The sequence below is a fragment of the Pungitius pungitius genome, chromosome 7, assembly GCF_949316345.1.
Source record: "Pungitius pungitius chromosome 7, fPunPun2.1, whole genome shotgun sequence".
NCBI lineage: Eukaryota > Metazoa > Chordata > Actinopteri > Perciformes > Gasterosteidae > Pungitius > Pungitius pungitius.
Window position 1 is genome coordinate 11,381,696 of NC_084906.1, and position 19,904 is coordinate 11,401,599.

Genomic DNA, 19,904 nt, shown 5'->3' on the forward strand with positions numbered 1-19,904 from the left:
GATGGATGCAGAGAGCAGGAGGGGTAGACCTTGGCCTACATGCAAACAAAGCCTTAGTGAGAAGCCATTCTTCGCTTGCCCTCCCATTTCCATATCAGAGGACTGTTTGATGTCAATGGGGGAGCACATAGGCGCCCACCAACACCACCAACACCACCACCACCCTCCGACTCCTCTTCTAGCCTTTAACAGCAAACACTGCACATGCAATATTCTGTAAGTGCATGCAAATCAAGCATCATTGGAGAGAAAAGCAGAGGGAGAAAGAGAAAGGCGAGCAACGTGAGGACGCACCCACCCCCCCAAAAAACGCTTAATCCATGCATGGGAGCAGGGGGGTGTCGTCTTTTTTTAAATTTAATTTTTTTACATATGGCAGTGTTCAAATACACTCACCGGCCACTTTATCAGGTACCCCATGCTAGTAACGGGTTGGACCCCCTTTTGCCTTCAGAACTGCCTCAATTCTTCGTGGCATAGATTCAACAAGGTGCTGGAAGCATTCCTCAGGGAGTTTGGTCCATATTGACATGATGGCATCACACAGTTGCCGCAGATTTGTCGGCTGCACATCCATGATGCGAATCTCCCGTTCCACCACATCCCAAAGATGCTCTATTGGATTGAGATCTGGTGATTGTGGAGGCCATTTGAGTACAGCGAACTCATTGTCATGTTCAAGAAACCAGTCTGAGATGATTCCAGCTTTATGACATGGCGCATTATCCTGCTGAAAGTAGCCATCAGAAGTTGGGTACATTGTGGTCATAAAGGGATGGACATGGTCAGCAACAATACTCAGGTAGGCTGTGGCGTTGCAACGATGCTCAATTGGTACCAAGGGGCCCAAAGAGTGCCAAGAAAATATTCCCCACACCATGACACCACCACCACCAGCCTGAACCGTTGATACAAGGCAGGATGGATCCATGCTTTCATGTTGTAGACGCCAAATTCTGACCCTACCATCCGAATGTCGCAGCAGAAATCGAGACTCATCAGACCAGGCAACGTTTTTCCAATCTTCTATTGTCCAATTTCGAGGAGCTTGTGCAAATTGTAGCCTCAGTTTCCTGTTCTTAGCTGAAAGGAGTGGCACCCGGTGTGGTCTTCTGCTGCTGTAGCCCATCTGCCTCAAAGTTCGACGTACTGTGCGTTCAGAGATGCTCTTATGCCCACCTTGGTTGTAACGGGTGGTTATTTGAGTCACTGTTGCCCTTCTATCAGCTCGAACCAGTCTGGCCATTCTCCTCTGACCTCTGGCATCAACAAGGCATTTCCGCCCACAGAACTGCCGCTCACTGGATGTTTTTTCTTTTTCGGACCATTCTCTGTAAACCCTAGAGATTGTTGTGCGTGAAAATCCCAGTAGATTAGCAGTTTCTGAAATACTCAGACCAGCCCTTCTGGCACCAACAATGATGCCACGTTCAAAGTCACTCAAATCACCTTTCTTCCCCATACTGATGCTCGGTTTGAACTGCAGGAGATTGTCTTGACAATGTCTACATGCCTAAATGCACTGAGTTGCCGCCATGTGATTGGCTGCTTAGAAATTAAGTGTTAACGAGCAGTTGGACAGGTGTACCTAATAAAGTGGCCGGTGAGTGTATATATAAATATTTACTTTACATTACGGCCCCAAAGTGGGAGAGCTAAACCATGGCATACACCTCTGGACTGCCACATTAAAAAAAACAAATCATTTACAACTGTGAAGGACGCACAGGGGGAAAAGTAGAGACATACTGTGTGTGTGTGTGTGTGTTGTCAGTGGCCAGCATTGTCGGTAGCTTGGCTAAGACAGCAGTGGCCCTGCGTGGTTTCTCATCGTACCTCTTCAGGGTGCCTTGATACTTCTCTGTAAAGTGCATCTCTGAACATCTGCGTGAGCGTGTGTTCGTGTCTGCAGTGTTTGCTGACACACAGTATACCATATGTATGAATTCAGGGTGTGTGTTCACCAGATACATATCACTGGTGCAAGTGTGTGTGCGCTGAGCCTGCCATGTTCACTCTCTTGTAGCGCTAATCCTCGCCTCTCCTAATTTGCTGCGTTGAACTGTGCGGCTGTGGAGCTGCCGAGTATGACTGCAAACAGGTTGTCGAGCTGTGCCGATACAACGCTGCGCCATCATTTATGCATGGGAGAAGAAGACCAGGCTTTTTACATGCACCACTAATTTGTTATACAGGCAGGATTTTTTTTAATAACTCTGGGTTTGGTCGAACTCAAAGACAAATAACAAGGTGAGCCACTTGCTGCCTGTTGCCTCTGCTCCAATTAGAACACCATCTCTCCACAAAAGATATTGTCGATTTAGGTTGACATGGTCAACTCGGCACATACACTATGTACGCATTTTATATGTTATATTTACACTAGCATATATTTTGAATAGAGAAGTTACTACATGTCTACTGGAGATTCAGCCGGTTGCAGCTTGCGGCTTTTGTGGCAAGAAACCTCTAGTTTAATTAAAGCCAGATGAATTACGGTCTGTGCACGTTCATATGCAGCCTGCATGCAACACATGCCGGAACTTTTTGACCATTAATCATCGCCTGATTCCCAACAACTTCCCTCTTATTGTCCCCACACAGTGCTGGGATTAAGGAGCTCAGATGAGGCATTTATTATGGTGGGTTTTTGGATCAGTAAAGAATGGATGATTCAGTTTGACTCAGGTAGTGAAAAGCCCTTAACAACCACAAACAAGACTTCCTGCCACCATCCGTTCAGTAAAGCCCTGGCAGCAGTTTATAGCATTCCTTTTGACACCAAATTTCTGATTCTGATTGTGTTGAAATGGTTATTCTGCCAAACATAAGATACACCAGAATTTCCCATTAAAACAACAACACAATTTATTTGGGGTTTATGTGATAAAAGGAGGTCCGTTGCGTCAGTGTCGCGTATTGTATTGCCTTTGCGGTCGAGCTTGGAGCACCTTACGGCCAAGAAGCAAGGCCGAGAGTGCTAGCTGGGGGGGGGGGGGGGGGGTTGTTGTTGTAGAGAGTTCCTTACCTTGATCATGCGTGAGAGGTCGCCTGCATCGGCCAGCTCCAGGACTATATTCAGCTCGTTGTCCTCAATGAAAGACGCATGGTACTTTATCACGTTGGGGTGGTTCAATTGCTATGGGAGAAAAGACATGTCATGAAGAAGGAAAGAATGAGCGAATAGAAGACATGTTGGTGACACTTTAAGGGCTTCCTTGGTCACACTTCCTAATCAAAGACTGAAAATCATTTATTGTTGAGGGTACAGACAGTAGCATCGTCCTGAGCACTTGTAATACAATGTCTATCAAACAGCCACATCAGTTATTAAAAACACAGAGGTTCAAGACATGAGTTTTGCAATCCACAGTTTTTTGCCCACCAATTAAAAGCAAACAGTTGAGTCCGTATTTGGAAGCCCTATTTTGTAAGGGTGGACCTAATGAGCCAATATTGTCCTCCAGTGTGACAAAGCTGGGTGACATGTCAAAACAACCCCTCTGTCTGTGATGACAACAACCCATGTGTGAAACACACACACACACACACACACACACACACACACACACACACGCACACACACGCACACACACGCACACACACGCACACACACGCCTGACTGGCTGACATGGCTGGCAGTCAGAAAAAAACAAGCATCCCAGGCTCATCTCTGGCTGAGTTCCTTCCTGTTGGTTGGTCAATAAGGCAGGAACAGCATTCCATGTTGTAAACACAAAGTCTCTATCCATCCATAGCGAGACGAGAAAAGAAGTGGGATGGGGTAGAGAGAGGGGCAAATGAGGGAAAGAAACAAATGACACAGTGACACACACACATGCGCAAAATATGATGGACAGTGCGGGTTGAAGAGGTTGGAAAGAGTACAAGAGGTGAGGAAGGGAAGAAAAAAAGAATGTGAGTGCAATAAGGTGAGCACTACTCATATACACGGCCTGTGGGTGACCGGAATAGGAGAAAGGACGGAGGGAGTAGAGGGAGATGGTGATATGTGCAGAGCTGGAGACATGGAGCTGTGTGGCATGGCAATGTTGGGTGGGGGGGAGAGTGTGTGTGTGTGTGTGTGTGTGTGCGTGCGGGGTGATGTGAGCAGACAGAGCAGTGTGACACGTGTCCTCTACTCGGCTCTGCTTTCTCTGCTGTGATTAAAGAAATGTTCATGCTCTGGATGATGCCAAGAAAAGGGGGAACGGAGAGCAGTGCAGTACACTCGGCAACACAACACTCTGCACTCCGCCTCAGTCTCCCTGCACGGCCCCTGCTCTCGTGTCTCCATCTTTCCTTGGCCGTCCTTTGTCCTCTCTTGCCAGATGTAATTTTGGCCCAGAGTGGCAGGTCTGTACGGCTCCAGACTGTAACACAGCGAGGGCGGGATGATAAGTATCCTCCACCCCACCCGACCTTACGATGCGCACGCCACAACCCACTCCTCTTCCGCAACACGAGATGAAGGGAGAGGTTCACATGCAGATGTTTACATAAATGATGGATGCAATGCAACAATTATTCAGTGGGAAATATCACACACAGACTAGCATGATTATGTAATTACACACGCTCGCTGAGGCCCACCAGCGTGTGTAATTACTTAATCATGCACGACTCGATTTGATGTATTTGGTGAGCTGGTGATGAGTTTCAAGGAAGAACAAGACACTGACTAATCCCATCTGATGGTACAAAATTAACCCGTGATAATTAATTAGGTTAGAGTGCATTTATGAATGGGATGGCATGCTCAGAGGAAAGCAGCTAGTAGGAATATTAATAACCGTATTACAAAATAATTCTGTTAGATTGCAGTGTCCTTCAGTTGAGGAGGATACATTCAAAACAGCTTTGAATCTCCATCACAAAAGAATTGAAGTTGAGCGTAGAGCGTTGAGTGTGTGAGTCGAGTAGAGCAGCGGTCCCCAACCTTTTTTACCTCAAGGACCGCACGGCAAATAAGAAACTTGGGTGACGCTTGATAAATGTGTTATAATCGCATGCGAGAGATTATGGAATTTTTCAAAATTAAATGACTGGATTCATATTTTTTTTCGCTCTTTGCAGCCCGGTACGAACCGGTACCACTGGTATAGAGAACAAGTTTTCTGATTTTTTATTTTTAATCATCACTACCTGTTTGTGCACTTTCTGACGATCTTGGCACTGTTAGTTGTTTTTGAATAAAGGGATTGAAATTAATGCTTTTTTTTTATCAGGTTCATTGATGAATCAAAAAAATAATTAACAGATTAATCAATTATCAAAATAATCGTTTGTTGCAGCCCTAATTCTCTCACACACACACACACACACACACACACAATCAACATTCCTCTGAGCGAAGATTTAGACAAAAGGGCAGCGTGAGAAGTGAGATTCTCAAGTTGAAATCATCATGCCAGAACGGGAAAACACACATGAACGAGCAGACATAAACACAGACAGACAAACAAACAAATAGGCAGACTGTTCAAATGCCATGACTGAGAGTGGACGCGTGTGACTGTGTGTGTAGGAGGGCGTGTGTGCGATCACGTGCCAGTATGTGTGTCATTCCAGTCGGTCCATGCCAGTGTGCCTCTCATTATTCTGATTTGGCTGTGTCTCTTGCTGGCCTGTCTAGTGGGGGATAAGGCAGAAGGACTGCCTCTCTCTCACACTCAGCCCTTTATTATCAGGCTGGGCAGCACTGGGTCGGGCACAACTTCCATGTTCACTTGCAATCAGCTTACGGGAACAAACACGAGGAGTAAAGACGAGCAAGGGGAGAGGAAGAAGGACGGATGGAAGGACATAGCAACTGGGTGAATAAGACATAAGGGATTGGAAGGGGGAATAAAAAAAGAAGATGCATATAAACGAAATGAGAAATGTTGTCACCTGGCGGAGTGAGACACACCATGACCCCTCATAGGAGGTCCGAGATACAGATTTAGGCGAACCCTGCTGTCTCGTGTCGTCAAGTCAATGATCTACTACTCAGATTACAGCTCTATTGCTTGCATCTGAGAATTGTTGTCTTTGATTGGTCCAACGAGACCCCGGGGGATCCACTGATGTGTTTGAGTGGTACAAACTAATTGGTTTTATTTTCTTTGTGTATGTGTGCCAGTGTGTATGTGGGAAAAACTGCTTGTGGTGCACAATAATGCGCATAAAGGCTTTATCTATGGAGGGAATCGCTACCAGGAACACACACACACACACACAATCACGCATCAAACACCAACAATTCTGACACAGATCTGGGATCTCGCAGACAGGGGGAAATATTGAAGCTGTCATTAGTTTGCTCATTGGTTTTTGAGAGAAACCCAACTGACACATGTTAAAAGGTAGTTTGATAAATGAAACCGCTTCGTTTGGATTAAAAAATAATAAATACTGGAAGATTAAGAGAGGGAGGAGGTAAATACATCAAGAGACCCAAGAGGGAGCCTCCTAAATTTCCATACTGATGCACTGTTGGCCAGCTCTAAACATTACAAAAAGATAACAAAAACCCCTTTGAAAAAAAGAGTCAATGTAAGCCTGGAGGGATGTTTCACTGGTGCACCCCTGCAAGGGCGCGCACGGACGCGCACACGCACACACACACACAGGCTTGGAGACAGTAAAACAGACGTACTGTACAGTTACACACACAAACTCATTCAGGTTCTCAAACACCCCTTTACAGTCATAGCCATGTAAGGATACAAACACAAAGACACACACGTGCATGTGCCCACACATCGACACACAGATCCGAGCCGTCTGGTGCAGATCAATTGTTTTCCTGTGGTGGAAGGTCTCAGCTGAGGCACCTTAAGAGAACAGAGCACGGCGCATCACGCCGTCTACATCTTCTCTGGTTCTTTACCTTTAGGAGATCTATTTCTTTGATGCAATCTTGCCGAGCTTTGGCATCCATCAAGTCGAATATCTATCAAGAGATCAAAAGGGGAGAGAAAGAGGACAGAGAGGGGTGTTATGGCATATTCAAGAAATGTGAGATGGATAGAAAACAGGAAAAAAACATGGTTGCTGTTATCCAGAGGATGCCGTTGGAGTGACTACAGGTGTTTAACATCCGAGTAACACGCACAAATCCCCGTCCCTCAGGTGTGCGTGATGTGTGTGTATGTGTATACATCCTCAACCAGTACAGCCCATTCTCCTGGTGTGTGAGTTTGTACGTGTGTGCAAAAGTCACTGAATATTGAATGTGTGTGGATGAATCTGTATTGTGTGCACAGTTCCCAAGAGAACTGGGTCATGTTTGTGAAGGCAGATTAGCCTTCACAGTAGAGCTTATTGTAAGTCGCTTTGGATAAAAGCGTCAGCTAAATAACATGTAATGTAATGTAAAAAGCTGGGCGGTATGGCCAAAAATGTCTATCACAGTATTTGGTAAGATTCTGCAGGTATCGCGGTATTTTCTTTTCCTGTGTAAACACATTCATTCATTCATGCCGAAAAGGACTACTGGCCACCTGAACCGGTGCGACAGCAGACGGGATGTACACAGCATACAGTTTGGTGGTGTAATTTTGTACAATTATTAGCATTGTCGGATATTCATTGTTTTTGTAAAGTTATAACGATGGCTCCATCGAAAAAACACGCAAGAGCATGAAGAACACCAGCGTGGGGATTCATGACCTTTAATTTTCAGTCGAGTGTGCCGCATGCAGGTGGTGTGAGGTACGAAATTGCCGCTAAGTCTAAAGATATTTTTATATTTTTTGTGTCTTCTTCTGGCTCGCTTTGACCATTCATGCAGACGCTAACAAAGAAAGGAAGGCTATATATCATTGGCTGTGGTGGTATCCAAAGTGGTGTGTATTACGGTGTCTTACCTGGACTTTCTTCAGGGCCACTGACGTGTTGTCCAGCAGGTACCTCGCCCGGTACACCTCACTGAACTGGCCTCTTCCGATCTTCTTCTCAATCTGGAAGTTTGCCAGCGAGTTGTGGCCCATGTCTGGCTGCAACTGTTTCTGATAACAACAAAACAGCACGCTCGTAATGAAACATTGTAATGAAATTATGACATATAGACATTTTGTGGATGGATTAACACTGAACTAAGAGGAAAGGATGAGGGCCGAAGACGGAGGTGAAACCTGAGCCGAGTGCTTCACATGATTGGACTGGTACTCCAACATGGCCCTGGGGAATATCCATAACTTTATGGCCGAACAAACGCATGTGGATGGAGGAACGTCCTTGTGTTCATTTAGTCAAAGTACACTGTGAGGTTTTTAAAATTAGAAACATTAACATTCTGGTTAATTACCATGGTGATTGATGATGTTCCTGTGTAATCAATTCAGCTTTGTACCTTACAATCTGCAAGGTAGGCAAGCGAATCATCCTTCATTTGGTACCGTTTTGTAGAGGTGAAAACGAATAATACCCTCCGCAGACATCAAACCATTTAACCTTTTTTGAAGTACTCTCCTCCTCCTTTTGTCTGCCAAGCTTTATCACCAATAGGCTGGCACAGCGCCACAGACAGCGAGACTCCTCGCCACACCACTGGCTGTGAGGGCTGAAGTGCTCACCTTCCACAATAATTTTTTTTAAAAAAGAACAAGAGAATGAGCCCCTCGGATATGATGTGTGAAGAAGAACAAGAACGCCCACAACAGGCTGCGTGACCTTTCAAGTGTTTTGGTAAACTTGTACAAGGCGTCGACAGGAGCAAACAGAAGGTGACAGATATCACAATGCCACATGTCACCAACACTTTTGCCAACGTGGCCATGAGAGCAGCTCGGGGGCAAGCGGCTTGGGACAGAGGGAAGGAGGACAAAGAGGGAGAGAAGGTCAAACATTTCCCAAGCACTAAAACACGTAAACAGTGTCATCACACTCGCGGTAACTCTGTCAAACTGGAACACGCAAGTGAAGTCGTTGGCCAGTTAACAGTGGGACCAAAAAAGTGAAGTGGGAAGATTCAAGGAATAATGTGCAATGAAAACGTAAACAACGAAATGATTAATCAACTTCATGTTTAGTCTTTAAAATGGCTATGTTAATATATTCAGATTGCTTCTTTTGTCCCGTCTGTAATTTTTAACCTCAAAGTATCTGCTCAAATGAAAGCATTGAGCTTTCATTTGAGCAGATGGAAGTAGAGAATGTTGTATAACAACAGTTGTATTCGTCAAATAATTGCTTCATTATTAGAGGTCAACTAAAGGTTAAATTATGTATTCAAGAGAGCGAAAGGAGATATTTATTGTTGGGAGCATTCATTGTCTGTATGGTGACAAAACCAGCCCAGTGACTGAATAATATGTGGCAAACATGAATGCACATCTTCATTAATAAATACAAAATACACACTGAGAGAAGGACAATGCTATGAAGCTTTAAGGCTGGGGCTTCTAAAGTTTAGAGTTGTCAGCCAAGGGAAGAGGTGTGAGCCAATTAGACGCCCTGTTCAATTAACCCTTAACACTGTCGAGGTGTGTGCATTTTTCAGCATGACATAACCATCATCCAAAGCTGTCTGAGAGACACTGTGACAGAGAGCATGACACGCAGTAACCCATCAATACATACTGCAAAAAAAAAAAAAAAGAAAGCTGCATATGACAAAAAGTTACATATCATTGTAGTTAGGACTTTACATAGAAAATAAACTTGCGGAAAAAAGATGCTTGATGCATTTGTGCAAAACCAGACACTTTGATTGCTATAGGTTCAGGGAGGGAGTGAGAGAGAGATGGGGGCGGAGAGGACAAGAGGGCATTGCTTTCATTCGCTGCGTTGTAGCTTGACAAATGTTAGCATGAGCCTCTGAAGCGCTGTGACAACCGCCTGCTGAGAGCACAGTCTTGCTAATGTATCCTGGCATGCCAGCCCCCTAATCACACATTTACATATGCAATGACCTACATTTGCATGTCAGATCGCACACTGTCCGGCATGATTAACAGTGGGCACCTCCCTGTGTGGAGTCGCCCTGGGTGGCAGCAGAGGCCGTGCGAGGGCGGAAGACGGGGCTGGAGGGAGGTCGGCTTTTTTGGCAGCCAAGGGGCCGAGCTGCCAGGCAGGATTATGTCAGCCGGCGGCCCCGGCATTAGACACTTCATTAGAGCTAATCTGTTTAGCAGTGGGCAGTGTATGTAAACTTCACAGGCCATTTGCGGCACCTCTTCGCCCCCTGGCCTGGCCTTCAAAGGGCAGCCAGGCCAAAGCTGAGTGACAGGCCGTCTCATCTGCCACACACGGGTGTCACACAATCAGGAGCTCCCAGCTGAAACACAAGGGCCACACGCATACAGGGAAGTCACAGAGGAATGACGCAAGAGTCTGTTTCTGAACAAACCTGCACATAAGAATTGATTGTTTACAAGTGAGTTAATTATGATGGTAGAGGTAACTCTAGAACAGTGTTTCTTGTTTAACTGAACAAGTAAAATAAAGGCTCCCACGGGTACATACTTGATCTGGCATATGTAAAGTATCAAATAATCACCTTATATAAATCCATCACAAAAATTGTATACCAATGCTGAGAGAACCAAAGAAGGTTCTCTCATTTAAAGATCAGGGTCACATGTCAAATGCCAGAAATGATTACTACATATGGGAGTATAAATACAGGCTGAGGCAAAGTTAGTGTACGGTTGTTTGATTTCAACCCACTTCATAATACACTTTCTTCATGTTTTCTGCACTTCTGTGGTGTGCCTATTCTTTACACTCACATCATTCCGGTTGGTGATGGGGATAAGCTGCAGGGGATGGAGATAAGTGGCAGCCATGCAAGGCATTATGGGTAATGTCTGAGAGGGACAGTGTGTACAGGGTATAAAGGTGACACACAACCGCCATGGGCTAGTCACTAGCAGGGGGATTGAGAGAGAGAGAGAGAGAGAGAGAGAGAGAGAGAGAGAGAGAGAGAGAGAGAGAGAGAGAGAGAGAGAGAGAGAGAGAGAGAGAGAGAGAGAGAGAGAGAGAGAGAGAGAGACAGGAGAGAGAGAGAAGAGCAGACAGACAGCTCATCGAAGGAAGTGTGATACGGGCTGCCCAATAATGACACCGTTGGCGAACACAACTGACAAGACACATGGGGAGTGAAAGGGGGAATGCAGAAGACAGGGAGAGAGAAAGAAGGAGAGTGAGAGGGGGGAAAGACAAGCAGCAGAGGGGCAAGGGTGTGATGTGACAGCCCGGCAGCGCCAACGGCTGCAACAGGAAGGCCGGCGGCAGCAGAGAGGTGCTGTCTCCCATAGAGAGACCGAGGGAGATGGATATATATGGATGAGAAAGAGACCCTGAGAGAGAGAGAGCGACTCAGGGTACGTCCACATTTCTCCATGTTGGTCACTGAGCCAGCATTTTACTAACTTAGAAAAAAATAATAATAGTAATTCAAGAATAAGGACGTTTATGGGGTAACACTAAATTAGATCAGGAGAAAAATAAAAAGCGAAAAAAGAAAGTAAATTACTTGAGGAATGTGAGCGTTGGGGATGAAATGCTTTGGGATTCTCTCTTGAAAGATTATGATTACGATTATTTTGAGCGTTACAATCGCCTATAATAATTCTTTGGTGCCGGACCAACCGGTTATACCGCCGCCCCTGAACGCAACAGATGTAATACCCGTCCGTGATGAGTGAATAAGAGCAGCTTGTTATGTGAAATAAGTCAGAAAATGCTGGGTGACATGTTTCTACATGCTGCTACAGGTCCAACTTTATTTACTTTCTTGTTGGATCTCATTGCAATGCTTGGAATTGATAAAAGATAATGCAGTAGATGGATCAGGTATTTTTTAAATTATGAATTATTAGAAGCCAGCATTGTTTTAGTCACAGTACAAAAAATGTCATTTTTGACGAATCAAGATCGTAGCCCTTGGAATCGTATCAAGTCATGAGGTGTCCGGAGAAACCTTGCGTGATTACTGTGGACGTAGTCTACTAGAGAGACGGGGAGAAATACAAGGAGAGACAGAGACAGCAACTAGCAGGCCCGCTCCCACACCAACCAGTGCTCTGCTTCCCCCCCAGCGCGGCACCATGCAATATTCATCTTCAGCCGACCAGCAGGATTCACCCCAGAGGGGGTTTTACGTTCTTCTCCTCCCAATCTGCTCTGCCGCCGCACCACCTTGTCTCAGCGCGTACAGACGGATCTGTGTCTGTCAAACCGCCTTGACGATCAAAATCCGATCTGAGGGGAGCCTCCTCGCCGACCCTCCCACTCGCTCAAAGAGCAAATGCGCCATTAAAAATGCACATCTTACTCGCTCATCTCGTTTACCTAATGCATATGCATCATACCTTCGGGACCAAGAGAAATGATATTGCAAGCGGTACAGAATATCCTTCATCACATATACAATTCAGATTCTCTCACCTCCCCTCCCATGCTGCCGAGCAGACTGAACCTTGGGAAAGTGTGACAGGACTTGTTGAAAGAGACCCATCTGGATGCTGCCCAGACAGTCATCTACATACTGAAACTGACTCTCACTTTCCACTTCCTACTAAATGGGAAATCAGTTTAGACATCTTCAATGAGAGTAAAAAAACATGACGCAACACAGAAAGTCCGCTGGTAGCCCTGACCTAAGCACAGGAAGTGAACATAACAAATATAGACTGCTTGAAATATACTCAAAAAAAGAGCGGTAAGTCAGTACTAAAGAATAACCCACATTCAACTGTTAAGAGATCCGTTCAAAGATTTTGTGTGCGTGTGTGTGTGTGTGTGTGTGTGTGTGTGTGTGTGTGTCTCCGCGTGTGTGTGCATGTGACGGTTGCATCCTAAGTGAAATAAATCATTTGAGCTTTTATCCAACTTGTGTGCTACCCAATTAAACTTAATTTTGCAATTACACATCTTAGAATAAATTAACCCCCTTGGCAATTCCAGTGTTAATGTTGCAGTGCCCTTGCATTTGCAAGAAAAACAACAACTGAGAGTGTAGACCTATTTTTAGTGTTGTTGCTTTCTTCACACAAAAAAGTACTCTAGGGCATATGGATGGTCCTCTTTGTTTAAAGCATATTCAATACATATGGAGGCAGAAACATCCTTCTGGAAAGAAATCAATGGACCTGATGTTGGAGAGGTATTAAAATCCAACAGTGACCAGATCTGCACACAGGAAATCTGAGTTGTATTGAACCAAGAGAGGCGGAAGGGGGAGGCCGGGCTCCACCAGCCTCCAGATCTCTGATCAATCGAAGGAACACAACATTCATCTGCTGCCCGTCTCACACTGCGGCGGCAGCGGTCAGCAGGACGCTCCGACCGTTAACGCACAACTTGATTGATGCATGAAAACAAAAAGGGCAACGCAGAATATTTACAAATCAAAAGGCGAAGGAAGTTGATGCTATGCCTGCAATGAGTGTATAGGTGGAATATATATATATATATATATATATATATATATATACACACACACATACAAGATGTTTTATAATTAATCGATTTCCTTTGAGGGAAACTATTTGTGATGTCACAAATTTAATAAAAGTTGCTGACTAAATGGTACAACGAGGCCTGACGCAAATGAATTATTCACTGAAGAAAAGAAACCCTTTGCAACAGGGAGTGACCATGTTGAAAAAAAGCTGTTAATATTATATAGTGAAAATCAACTGCATTTTCAAGAAATTGAAGAAACCGTATAAATAGGGCTGGGCGATATAGACCAAAAGTCATATCCCGGTATATTTTGGCTGGATATCGATATACGGTATATATCCCGATATTTTCTCCACATTGAAAGGGAAGAAAACCTGAACACAAATGTCAAAGCAAAGTCAAAGCCAAAGATGACATGTCATCAGTCGTTTAATTGAAACCAGCTATTTCAGTAAGGAGTTGCAAAATCAAATAAATTAAAATGAATAAATAATAAATTAAATTAAACAATAAACAAATGCTCAGCCGTTCAAATAATATGTAAACATAAATAGTGTATAACAGGAGTATTTTTTTAAAACAAAGCTCCATAAGGTGCACATATAAATAAAAAAATATCCTGTTTTCATCTCCCAGTCTTGAATGAAGTGAACTGTCACGCTCGTGTAGGACTCACACCTCCTGCTCGACCACATATCGCTGGTCAATGCAAAATGGGTCACATTAGCGAGCCGGTCAGCAAGGCTCTGCATGACTTCAGTATACATTTTTGGCAGTGCTTCTCTTGCAAAGTAGTTGCGACTGGGAAGCTCATATCTCGGGTCAATCGTTTTCAGGAGCATTTTGAATCTGACTTGTTCAACAGTGCCAACAGGGACCATATCTTTAGCAATGTGATAGGACACCGCTTTCGTTATAGTACACCACTTGTCACTTTTTTCGGGGCTGGAGCTTGTTCGGGTTGTTTCTGGCGTTCTGCAGCGCGCAGTTTCACACACTCTTCGTATAGCTGTTTGTGCCGTTGTTTTAGGAGGAGGGGGGGGGGGGGGGGTGGGAAGCGCACAATGAGCAGCGCCAGCCTCACTCATTTTAACAGATACGTCACAACAACCGGGAGGTTTTTGCGCGTCATTGACTTAGCAGGCTGTGATTGGTAATCGGGACTGGAGCTGTCCCGGGTAAAACGGGACGTTTGGCAAACCTACTGTAACCTGTTTATGGCACTCCCTACATATAACGTTGTTTTGTTGCTCATCGGATACTTTAAATCCGAACCATCTCCAAATTACTGAGCCACTGTTTTTTTTTTAAACGAACCAATTCCTCCTCCGCACGCTGCGCAGACGTTGTTGCTTCCTCCATGTTTGTTGACGTGTGTGTCCCTGCCCCTCCCCCCTCTGTGCGTGAACGAGGATGGGCGGGGCGAGGGCGAGAAGCAGTGCAGAGAGCTCCGGGTCAGCAGCTTGCTTTCAGAGCGCAAATTGAAATATATCGATGTATGCGAAATTGTCTAATTCCATATCCCATTAAAAATTATATCGATATATTCGTTTATACCAATATATCGCCCAGCCCTACGTATAAATAATCTGATCCAATTGTGAATGAAAGATACCTTCAATTAATTTAACAATCTGACGTGTTATATAGGAGACATGCTCATCAATTTGATGCTCACAAAAATATATAAATTGAGTCGATTTGGAATATTAAAAAAAGATGTGTGTAACGCAGCCGGCAATAGGTCACAAACCCCAGGTAGCAGATATGTGTGTGTGTGTGTGAGAAGTCTACCTGGGGTTGAAAGACTGGAACAGCTGCTTGCTGGCCGTGTGGCTGCGTGTCCATATCCATGGTGTTAGGAGCTTTATCCTTTACACCTCTGAGAAAAACAAAAACACAACATAAAACGTGCGGTTAGCCGACCGAAGCGCGGAGCATCAAACAAAACCCTCGGCGGCCGCTTCCGTTGAAACGGTGACTGAATTTTGCGGCGACCTTTCACAGCGGAGAAGAATGACCTTGATCCACCGGACGGCTGTTCTCTGTAGGTCGCCACTAAACCAGCGAGAGCCGCTCGGAGCAACGGGTGTCCAGTTTCGGCGGAACTGGGTCCCGCGTCACGCCTGTGGATCTGACACCCTTTGTCTCAGTCACTCTCGGGTTGCCATGTTAACCTGAATGAAGCGGAGACAACGCAACTATCGGCATTTACACAGTTCCACATACCGTATTTTCGCGACTATAAGGCGCACTTAAAATCCTTTTTTTCCCCTCATAAAACAACAGTGCGCCTTATAATCCGGAGCGCCATATATATGTATCAATTGGTTGATCCATACTGGTTAACGAGGATCCATTGGAGGGAAGTTCTGGTGCCAGCAGCCGCAGTAATTCCAGTTCCAACAGCGTATATTAAAGCTCGTAGTCGGATGTCAGGATCGAGCTGACGGTCCGCCGCGAGGCGCCACCCAGCGCAAGATGCACGAAAGCATTTGCCAAGAATGTTTTCATTAATCACGAACGAAAGTTGGAGGTTCAGAGATATTGTTATTATACACATTAACGTTTGAACAACGTTACCATGGGAGTGAACGCTTAATAACATTTGATTTAGCACAGCCCGATCTAGTGGATGCATAACGCAACCCCAGTCAAACGTTTTACTGCAGTATCTTCTATTCTATGCGCCCTATATAGGAAAATAGTTCTAAAATCGGCGATTCGTTAAAGGTGCGTTTTATAATCCAGTGCGCCTTATAGTCGCGAAAATACGGTAATTTCGGGTGGGGATCTTGGGAAATATAGGTCACACAGAGGTGAGGGTATGTTGTTGGGTGTATGCCTCGTTTGTTGTATAATTGCATGTTCTGGCATGTAGCCTAGAAGCGAGATAATTGCGCAAGCTACTATAAAAACAGTTGCTGAGATTTACGCCACACTGACAATAGATAATGACAAATGTTACCTGATTTTATAGTGAACAAAAATCCAGAAAAGTATGAATCCAAAACTTCAGAACATAATGTGAAAAGTGCTCTACAGCAGGATCCTGTTCCGAGCACTCACATATCCAGGCTACATTGTCTATAAATTAAGAATTAAGAATGTGCCCATTATACAATGCCTGCATAACAGCAGCCCTATGTCATCCTAAAGTAAATGCAAATGTGGGGTGAGGTGTTTTGCATGGATTTAACATAATGAAGCCATGGCAGCACATACTGTATATTTGCTGAGATGCACATGCATTAGCAACCATGCTGGCTGCAAGCATTAACGGGCAGAAGCAATCGCATCGGCGGTCAAAGAAAACAAGAAAGAGTCGCGGTTTTGGAGGGATTTAACTACCGATACAGATTAGGTGGGTTCCAGCTAAATTACATTGCTACAGTCTTATTTACATGGATGCTGTACACGCATGCAAACAAGAGTGGAAAAAAAACATCTAAGGGTTTCACACAAAGCTAAAAAGAGACACGACACACTTCACAGTTGGACATTTGCATGTTTTCCGCTGGAGTGAAGGTCGTCCGTCTGCAGATCTGTCAGTGTGTCATTTGCGTATTACTTAGTCTTTGTCGCCTCAAACCTCCCCGGCCAATTTAAAAATCCCCTAGCACAATTGCACCGAGGATCGGTCTCCCCCCTGATGTTGTCAGTCTCATTCACTAAAGGTTTGCAATATGCAGTGTGTGTGTGTGTGTGTATATATATATATATATATATATATATTTGTGTGCAAGTATTTTAAAAACACTGGTTGGGTTTCTCTTTCTTTCTTTTTTTTTAGATTGGTTCAGATTTTCTTTCCGGGGGCTCGCTGGCCTTCATGTGAGCTTTGATGCTCATGGAAATAACTGTTTACACAACACTATTACTCCTGGGACTGCCATTGACTATATTGGGAATATTGTTTTCTGAAATTTACATTAAAAGCTTGTTTCAAACGAGTGCAAATCAAACGTAAAAAAAGATTTAAGAACCTCCACCGCTGGAGGAAAAAAGGAACTTTTTTTATAGTTGATAAACACACTAAAGAAGCCATTTTTGAAAGCCAAATGTTGTCATGACTTGAGTAAAGGCCGTACTGGGTTGACTAGATGGCCATCGACAGCATGCCCGTGTCTCCCTGCCTATTGTGGGAATTCTTTGCACTTCAGCTTTGTGTTGTGGCAGATTGGGACTGGCACCCTGACTGCTCTCCTTAACCCTCTTGTGTTTGTGAAGGTCTATGTGTCAAAATACCCGGAGGGGGGGGGGGGGCATCTCAGCTCTCGTTCCTTCGCCTCCGACGTCCCACGTTAACTAGATCAATTAAGACTGCCTTGTTAGATTACCAAACACAGCAGGAAACGGCACAATTAACAGGGCGGACTCGATCGAATGAGGCGAGGTCATCACTCTCCGGGCTCCCGTCCACGCGGCGCGCGTAGTGAGCAGACCACCAAAAGCAACGCCCTTGTCCTCGTGCCTGAACAAATCCCACACACGGATCGATTCGAACTTTCACGCTGTGAATCTTAAAAGCTGCTGTGCACAAACGGCACTGGAAGCGCACTGTAGCCGACCGCCGGGGGCAGAGGCCGGCTGGCTGGGCTTTTGGCAGCAGCGTGGCACGCGACAGCTAAAAGCTGATTCTCCCCCTTCCAAACTATTCATAGATGCACGCGTGAGACTATTTTCGATGTTTGGTCTGAGACAGCTGCAAATATTCAGCAGGTCTACAGCAAAGATAATCAATGCTATATGTATGCAACCCCCCCCCAAAAAAAAGTGTGAAAAATAATTTCTTTGCAGATCGAAATTGGAGCTAGCGGGTTGCAAGAACACCCTTTATCTCTGCGACTAACGGACGGTTGTTTGTTTTTTCGAGACGGGAAAGAAAGTAAATGTTGCCATCCAGACCACCAACCACTCGGTGTAAATAAACACGTAGGTAATTAAATGCTTGCAGAAGGAAGGCCGAACAAGAGGAGGAAGAAAAAAGGATATTACGACTATTCAGCAATTTGCTGTGAACATTCTTTGTTCTCACATATCTGACTTGTGACCCCTCCCCGCCCCCCTTACATGCAACATGTCTCAATCTCTCATCATCTTCCTATTATACTCATCTCAAATCTGTGATTTTTTTCTTCTTATTTTTCCCATGACATATGTTCTTTTGCACACCCGCCGCTCCACAAGAAGCAGACTTTAAGTAGAGAGGAACTTTCAGCTGCAGCTCCCCCGACGGGCATAAAAGGCCGGCTCCATTTCGTAAACCCAACCGTAATTAAAAGGGGCACGGCAGCGATTTATGTATTGCCCTTTCATAAAGTTGGGGGACTCATCTGATGACACCATCAAGGTTTGTTCTTTTCTAACTTTAGAGAGATCCCTCCAGGACGACGACTGGCTTACACAAACCTTTTCTCTGGCTGAGTGGTGCTTCGAGTAAACGGAGCTTCATGAACAAAATCAGTGAGCCGCTGCTCAGGACCTACTGTTACAAGCACAACACTGGCTTGAACATTTAAAAAAGAATCAATACGTTTCCTAAATTATTTTGGAGAAGTTGCAAATTGTGTAAATACAACGGTTTTGTTTGTTGCTTTCGTCTCCCACAGAATTGGTTGCAACTTTATCATTTCTGTCGTCACTATCGTCTTTTTTGCTAAAAGGCACTCAAATAAAAATGCCGAAGTTGTTTTTCTGCAAGACAGTGAACAACAAGTCCTCCACGCTTGATATGAAAGAGCACATCTTCAGTCTACTGGTTCAAGCGGGGACAGTCGAGCCGAATGGGACACATGCAGAACTGAGAAAAATGGCAGGGCAGAGAAGAAGGGAAAAAATTGGCTAGCCCTGATGTGCTCATAGTCCTGGGAGAGACGGTGTGGAGCTGTGCACCACAGAAACTTGGCACTGACTTTAGCTCCTCTTTGATCCCCATTTCCTCCCTTCTGCATTATTCATCTAACACACGAGAAAAGGAAAAACAAAGACATTGGGACGATTATAAAAAGGTGGATCAAGGCAAAGTGTGAGGGATGGGTGGGGGTGCGAGGAAGTGAAAGGTGCTGGATTTAAGCAGCCCCAAAGAGAAGGGTGCTAAAACAGCTCTCCATCGCAGGACGATAAATATGAAGACTGATGAGCATGCAGCTAAGGAGGAGAGAAAAAAAAGATACAGCAAGGATAGAAGGTGATGAGGGGAGGGGGGTAGAAAAATATAATGTGACACTATCCGGCCGGGTGTAGGATGTGAGGAAATCAAAGGCCCCTTTGAGGAGTATGAAGACGACAGTGAAAGTGCTCGAAGAGTGGTGTCCATGATTACAAGAAGTGGAGAAATCTTTGAGTCTGTGCTCATGAAAGCCCACCGCAGGACTCGTCTGAAACCCCAGCTCGACTAACACGGATGACACGGAAAGGAAGAGAGGCACTAATGATGGAGGGGTCCGGATACCACAGAAGCAGCGCACTCTCCGATACATTTTAATCACTATTCAGAATCATTA

The 19,904-nt window shown here is 44.8% G+C and overlaps 1 protein-coding gene across 4 annotated transcripts in view; it reads right to left on the reverse strand.

Moving 5' to 3' along the window:
* Window positions 1-19,904, reverse strand: part of nek7 (NIMA-related kinase 7) — a 55,279-nt gene that overhangs the window by 23,111 nt on the left and 12,264 nt on the right. For 2 of the 4 annotated variants that reach the window (XM_037468847.2, XM_037468850.2), the window contains exons 2-5: window positions 15,193-15,280; window positions 7,854-7,994; window positions 6,875-6,937; window positions 3,029-3,139 (exon numbers count right to left, since the gene is read on the reverse strand). In XM_037468847.2, coding sequence (XP_037324744.1) covers window positions 3,029-3,139; window positions 6,875-6,937; window positions 7,854-7,994; window positions 15,193-15,252 — 375 coding nt within the window. In that variant the 5' untranslated portion in view covers window positions 15,253-15,280. Of the gene's footprint in view, window positions 1-3,028; window positions 3,140-6,874; window positions 6,938-7,853; window positions 7,995-15,192; window positions 15,281-15,396; window positions 15,576-19,904 lie in introns of those variants that run through there. The other 2 variants (XM_037468848.2, XM_062563313.1) reach the window with 2 other exon arrangements.